Consider the following 7,776-nt stretch of genomic DNA (forward strand, 5'->3'; position numbering starts at 1 on the left):
AGGCAGGTCCCCGCGAGGTCCCGAGCAAGTCCCGGTCAAGTCTCGGGCGAGTCCTAGCGGGGTCCCTGACAGGTCCCGATGGGGTCTCGAACAAGTCCCGGGTGGATCCTGGTCAAGTCCCGGGCAGGTCCCGGTGGGGACCTTATTGGAAAAAATATATATAAAAAAATTTTAAAAAAAATTATTTTCCGTGCGCACGATACACACTGTAAAATTTTTTCGACAAAAAACATTTTCAGGGAAAATGACTTCCCTAAAAATATAAACCATTTTACGTTGAAGTAAACAGAGCCTTATAAATACCCATCATTTCTTGTTTTCTGAGATCCATTAGATAAAATCAATGGCATCTTCCCAATATTTCTTCATCCTTGCAATCGTAGCAATTCTTGTCCCTTCAATTTTGGCCACAGAGTTTGTGGTTGGTGATGACAAGGGTTGGACCGTTGACTATAACTACACAGCTTGGGCTCAAGGAAAGGAGTTCCATGTGGTGACACCCTTGGTAAATTAACTCTATAAACTTTTTGTTTGTACGCCTTCAACTTACCATATTTTTTATGTAATCTTTTAGTTTTGTTAGTATTTGTGTTTGCTTAATTCGGTTCCAAAATGCAGAGACTACTGTCCACAGGCTCAAACACTGATATAGAAGGTTCAGAATCCAATCTCCGCTGTTCATAATGTGGATTCGTGTGTCATGAACGTCCCTGCAAAGTCTCAGCTCAATCGGACCACAAACACTCATCGATCGTAGCTGTTGATCAAAGACCAACGGAATGTCCTTTGCAGGGGGTGTCCGAACATGCTGCTAGGCTGTCCGGACATGAATTCCAGGAAGCATGTTTTTTGCTCGCAAGGCCCTGTCTGGACAGGCACTAACCCTGGTCTGGACACCCTGTACCTTTTATGCCAAAAAACGTGTTTTTAGTGGGCCCAGTTGAGAAGTTGAGAAGTTGAGAAGTTTATCGGAAGGGTCCGATAAAGGAGAATCACATTGAAGAAGATTGTAGGCTTGTCGATCTTACAGAGCCAAGGTCTTGCAAAGGGTTGTAAGTGTTCCTAATGTCTGTAATCTCTAGATAATCTTTTGATAGTGATTTCTTGGGTTTGGCTGCCCCGGAGAGGTTTTACTTTTAGATCGGTTTCTAAAAGGTTTCCTCTTCGTAACCAAAATATTTGTGTCTGCCTCTTTATTGCTTTATATATTTTGGTGATTGAATTGTTTATTACTTCATAGTATTAATTCCGCATAAATTGTGATAAACAAGTTTTTGGAGTCGTTAAGCGTTTTTCAAGTTTTATTTGCCCATGTTTGTTTTCTAGTCAATGCTTTGTTAAAGTATTGATTAAATATACATTTTTGCTATCAGCTTTAAAATATTGATTAAATTTTTTGGATAAGTGGCTATTTAACATGGTATTAGAGTCATAGGCCACGAGATCGAATCTTGATTTCATCAATCCACCTCTATTTAATTAAATATTTCAGATGTTAGGTCTCACCTATTAAAAGGGAGTTTGAGATGATCACACATGAGGCGGAGGGTTAAAGTATTGATTATATTTCATCATGATAGAAAAGTTTTTTCCTTTACAAAAAGTGGACGGGGAGTCACTCCTATAGCATTACTCCAATTTTTGTAAAGGAAAATCATTTCCATTCGGATTTTGTTACATAGCATTACTCAACTTTGAGATTGCCTTGTTTTCAAGGGGCTGCTAGTGGATTATTTTTGTTTTTTATTTAGTTGTCAATTAATTCATGCAAATATATTTCTTTTTAGTTTGATTGATGATGGAAGAATCAAGTTCTTGGTGCAGTTTTCAAGTATACAACGGGATCCCACATTGTTCTTGAAGTCAATGAAACTGGCTTCCAACAATGTGCGGCACTGTTGGGAACTGAGGCCTTGGTTAGTGGAAATGATGTGATTACCCTAGCAATCTTGGGAAGAAATTGGTATATTTTTGGTGTTGCCAATCATTGTGAGATTAACAATCAAAAGCTTGCCATAACAGTGTCTCCAGCACCTTCTTCCGTATCGGTAGGTAAGGGAAGCGTTACACCTATATATTATTGGTGGATGATTGCTATTTTTGGCATCCTTGTGATGATCATGGTTTAAAGTTAGATCAATAGTACTATAGTTAAAATTCTATTTTTATGTTTGTGGAATGTATTGAATTCATTAATTGTTTGCATTGTATTGGATATGAATTTATTGATTTATAGTAGTACGTGTGTTCTGAATTATAAATCATTTGTGCTCTATATTTGTACCAAATACTATGTTTGAGCATATTTGTTAAATTATCATGCAAACAGCAGGTGGGGCTTAGGATATTTAACATTATAAAGAGAGGGTGGAAATTTGCTCAGGAGAAATACTATATATCTAAAAAATTTTCATCAAAAGTTAGTTCCTAAATGATGTGTTACCATCTTACGAGTTGGTGACACATTTCTCAAAATAATAAAGCTCATGTGATGATGACACATCATTTGGGAACCAACTTTTAAACAAAATTTGAGAAATGTATCACTTCTCTTTTCTCAGTGGCTTGACTTTTCTAAGTGATGTAAATATATTATCATATGTTCTAAATCCTATAGTCAGCAAGTGAAGGAAGAGGATAACTTCTATAAGGAGCTGGTGTAAACCAGCTCCTTTGTGCCCACCAATCAGCCAGTGACACCTTAGCATATCAGAAAAATCTTAAGTTTAAGAAATAAACACTACCACACTAGATTATACAAAATATAAAAAGAAAAATAATTAAAAAACCAATTAATTATTTAAAAAATGGGTAATTACCTTTTCTCCTCATCAACTACAACACATTGTCACTTTGCCCCCATGAACTGACAACCCTACTACCCGACCCTATCAAACTACCATTTTGTGCCCAAAACCACCCCTTCTGTTAGTCAAAGGCATTAATTCAGATGGTTAACCCGTCATGTGCGCCCCACATGCCATCTTGAAATTTTCTATCCCACCTTTTTCCCCCATCAACTACAACACATTGTCACTTTTCCTCCATCAACTACAACACATTGTCATTTCAAGAGTCTTTCATGTGGGGCACACATGACGGGTTGGCCGTCTGAGTTAACGCCTTTGACTGACGGAATGAGGGTTTTGGACACAAAATGATAGTTTGATAGGGTCGGGCAGTAGTGTTGACAGTCCATGGGGACAAAGTTACAATGCGTTGTAGTTGATAGGGGAAAAGGTAATTACCCCTTTAAATAAACAAAAGAAAAACAAATGGGTGGCTGGCTGGCCACTCCACCCCCATTTGGGGTGGCCAGCAGCCACCCGAAGGGAGGTAGGGGTGGCTTGCCACTGCCCCCGTAGGCCATGGGTGGTTGCGCCAGCCACCCCCAACCCATCTGGGGTGGGCGGCAAGCCACCCTATGGGCGGAGGTGGCCCACACGGCCACCTCCAACAGATCTAGGGTGGCCGGCGAGCTAGCCCATGGGCTGGGTTGGCCCGCGTGACCACCCCCACCCATGGGGTGGCTCGCCAACCACCCTAGATGGGCTAGGGATGGCCGCACGACCATCCCAACCTATCCGGGGTGGCCGGATAGCCACCCCAGATCTGCCTAGGTGGCCCGTGCGGGCCACCTCCGCCCATATGGGGTGGCGGCGAGCCACCCTCTGCCCTCTTGCAATTTCTTAAAAAAAAAAACAAAAAATGGAAAAACCTATATAATCTTGTGTTTTGGTGCCTATTTGAAACGGTGCAATAATCCTAGGTGGCCTATTCTTATTGGTAGGCACAACACCAGCTCCTTTATAGAAGTTATCCTTGTGAAGGAAAACATAATAACAAAGGAAATGAGCGGTGTAAACATGATGGTGTTTGGTACATCCTTTTGACATTTTTTTTTTATATATATATAAATAGTAATAAGAGGTTAACTTCTGTGAGAGAAAAGTGAAAAAAAAAAATAATAATAATAATTTAAAAAATATGTTGATTTTTTTTTTTTAGAAGTGAAGAATAAAGGGAGGGGAAGGAGAGAGGGTTGCCAATAAAAAGAGACAGAAAAATAAGTTTTTAAGAACTATATTTTGTTTTTATTGATTTGATAACATTTATAATAGAAAACAATCATATTTATAGGAAAGCTAGGGTAGATGAGAATAATACAAATATGGAGATAACATGATTACTTAAAAGGTAGGAGATCCAATCAAATCTGATTATAGGAGATTAGAATTAATTACAGTAAGATAATTGAAATCAAATCTCATAATATATTTTAACATCCCCTCAACTCAAGGTGAACAATTGTGGAATCTTGAGTTTGATTTTTTTTTTTTTTTTTTTAAGACGATAGCGGTGGATGTCATAGGCAGGGAGGGTGGCCGGAAACTCGCTAGATTTTGTGGCAACCAACAGGGATGACAAGAAATAAGCCTTTAACAACAATATGCCAAAAAATGAGCCAAACATTATGGCAACAATAAGCCAAAGGATACTTTAGCTTCTTTTTTTTTTTCTTTTTTGTTTTCTTAAAAGTATATGTGAATGTGCCTCATAAAAAAAAAAATAATAATAAATAAATGCTAAAAGACATTACTTGAAAATGTTGAGTAACATTTTTCGGGACAATAGACAGTATAAAAGCATTTACAACTTACCTTCCCTATTGCTCCCCGTAGCACTTTAGCTTCCATATCTATTATTTTAACCCAAAATATTTCTCTCTTTTCTCTTCTCTCATATTTTGGCCCTTCATTGGGGACTATGTTAAGATTTTTATAAAAAAAATGTAAGAACAAATAGGAAACATATATTTTGTAAAAAAAAATATATATTTTAATGATATAAGAAAAAAATAAAAATAAAAAAGCTATTATATATAATGTGATTGTGATTCCTTGAGAAGAAGTTACCTTTGGAGTTTCGGTGAGGTTGATTGTTGCTATGGTTTTGATATGTGTGTTTGCCTTTGTTTGAGCCATATGGACCACGAGTCTTTGGTTTGTGAGAGTAAAGTGCAAAATTACCAGAATCAGCCAATTCAGGGTGTTGTTGGTGCCGATGGTGTCCAAGAAGCATTTCATGATTCAACATTACAACTTGAAAGTTGTCAAAGGTGCATGTCACCTCTCGATGCAGCAAAGTGAAGATCATAATAAATCTTGTATAAAATGGATTTAGACCATTCATGATGTAGGTGATGAAGTCATCCTCATCAACAGGTTTTCCCACTGCATTGAGTTGATCAACCCATGATTTGGATTGATTAGGGGACCTTGCTACAGTGATTGAAGCTGTTGTGTTAGGGGTCTAATAATAGAGGTATTTTAGGATTAAAATGCCTTAGGATAATATGTTATCTTTATAGATAACATTAGAAGTAAAGACTAGAATTTAAATATTAGAGATAAGTATTATCATTAGAGTAGTTTATTCTACTTAGTCTTTTATTTTCACTATGCATTATAATTGTCTATTTAAAGACATCAAGCTCATTAATAAATTAAGTAGAATTAATCCCAAATATTGTGTTTGAAAAAGGATTTCTAGGTTTCTTCAAAATCTAAAAGGTCTAGTTTCCCTTAGAATCTAATGTGTAGCTCAAAACCTAAATTCTATCTCCTTTATGTGTTTGTGCTTGCAAAAATCATTCACATAACATGTTGCTTCAATAAGAGACTATTGCTTTCGATTAAGATGCAAATCGAGAAGCAAGTGCATTCCACGCCTGTCGAGCTATGTTTAATCCATAGAGGGAAGACAATACACTCTCCAAGAGTGTTGTGGTGAACCAAGTTAGGAGATAATGGTCCTTTTTTTTTTTCCATATTCAGTAGTCAAGAAAAACTACATTAGTCATTTTTCCTGATTCATCAAGCAAATATTTCGATGGACATGGCTCAATGCCATCTGTAATACCCATCAGATCATAACTTTTGAAAATGGGATTGAATTGTATTACCTAATTCATACAACTGTTGGGAACTTCTAACTTTTTGAAGGAGAAGGTTGTGAAACCAGGGAGTTGAAGAGTGGTAGTAGTGGGAGGTGTGGATGAGAAAGCCATTTGAGGATATTGTGGTGTTAACCAAGATGCTCTGATACCATGTAAGAAGTTGTAATGCAATGATTTCTTCCTTATTATTTACATTGGAATGCACTAGGCATTATATACACAAAATACACATGTGACCGTTGATGTATACATGGAAAGTAATACTAAAAATATACAAAGAAAATTAACCTGGGGTATAGTGTGCACACTGATTATCTTTCCTTGCATTGTCCAATATCCTTTGTTGCATGATGGTTGCTTGTTGATGATACTTTCCATTTTTGAGTATCACGGTCCTTAGCTAGAGTAACAGTTGGTTTCACAACTGCCACCACCATGCTCATCTTATTAGAGAAATTGATTCCATCATATCTTCTCAATTGCTACTCTAACCGGTATATCTTCTCCACCATGGTCCATGAACCTAGCTTTTCTCTTTCGAGCCAATAGAGAGTTTTGGAGCCTAACCTTTTAAAAACATTCATATTTGACTTTTAAAATTATCATTTGATTAAAATTTAATAAAGATCCATCACAAATTTAATTGGGGTTTTAAAAGCTACTTATAAGTGTGAGAAATTAGATGTGAAAAATAGGAGTACGTGTAGTATTACTCTTTGAGCAAACAATGAAGAAAACATTGCTAGACGCTAAGACGTATGGTTGGTCTTTTTATGGTTACCTTGCTCAACTTATGAAAATAGGTTACTCGTGGAAACACTCGTAGAATTGCCGGCACATTGTAAATATTGCCTACTAATTAACTTTGCTCATCTTAAGAAAATAGGTGACTTTTGTCAGTAGGTTTAGGATTTTGTTTACCACTAATTAATAAATATTGCCTACTTGTCAATAAAATATTATTTTTATTATTATTTAGAAAATGGCACAAATATTCTTAGTAGTGATATATAGCACACCCGACCGAAGTGAACAGTGTTCATGTCGGGTGAAAGGTAAGTACGAATTTACTGTTTTAAAAATTTTTTAATCTACTTTTTTTTTTAAATCCAGACGGACTGTTCACCCAGCGTGAGCACTCTTCACTCACGCCGAGTGTGCTATATATCACTACTCGAAATTTCCTCCAACATACTCTAATAAGTGACAAGTGTCATTTAACATGTTTAGATTTTTCAAAAATGAATAAATTATTGTTAAGAATATTAAAGAAAATATGTGAAAAATAACACTTGACACTTATTAGAATAGGTTAGAATAAATTTTTTCCAAACTAATTTAAAAGAAATTTATGTCCATTGGAAAACACCATTAAATTATAAAAAAACAAACTACCTCACAACTTATAAATGAAACGGGAATAATATTGTTTATGCAGGAAAAGGTCAAATCTCATTGCTGGCAATTATTGCCATTGTTGCTTCGATATCTGTTTGACTATTTGTGCGATGCTATTTCTCATGGGCTACTACTTCCATAGCAGGAGAGCAAGAAGGAAGTACACTGCCATGCTGAAAGGTGGTGGTAAAATATAAATGATTTAATTTTATGAGATTTGGATAAGATGCAATTACTGTGCAGCTAGAGTGAGAGGACAAGTAAGTGGACTGAGATCCCCGTGGGAGAATTGCCAATGGATTTTTTTTGAAATTCTGGCCATTTATTTTCATCTTACAGCCACAAATTTGTCATATCTCACTTAAAATAAAATATTATTTAAAATTTTAAAATAAATATAAAATAAAATAATAAAATAA

At 36.2% G+C, this 7,776-nt stretch overlaps 1 protein-coding gene across 1 annotated transcript in view; it reads left to right on the forward strand.

Moving 5' to 3' along the window:
- Positions 1-343: 343 nt before the first annotated feature.
- Positions 344-7,776, forward strand: part of LOC132168314 (blue copper protein 1b-like) — a 14,947-nt gene continuing 7,514 nt past the window's right edge. Inside the window, exons 1-2 of the mRNA XM_059579383.1 lie at positions 344-493; positions 1,806-2,052. Coding sequence (XP_059435366.1) covers positions 344-493; positions 1,806-2,052 — 397 coding nt within the window. The remainder of the gene's footprint in view (positions 494-1,805; positions 2,053-7,776) is intronic.

This window comes from Corylus avellana, chromosome ca1, assembly GCF_901000735.1.
Source record: "Corylus avellana chromosome ca1, CavTom2PMs-1.0".
In the NCBI taxonomy this organism is placed as follows: domain Eukaryota; kingdom Viridiplantae; phylum Streptophyta; class Magnoliopsida; order Fagales; family Betulaceae; genus Corylus; species Corylus avellana.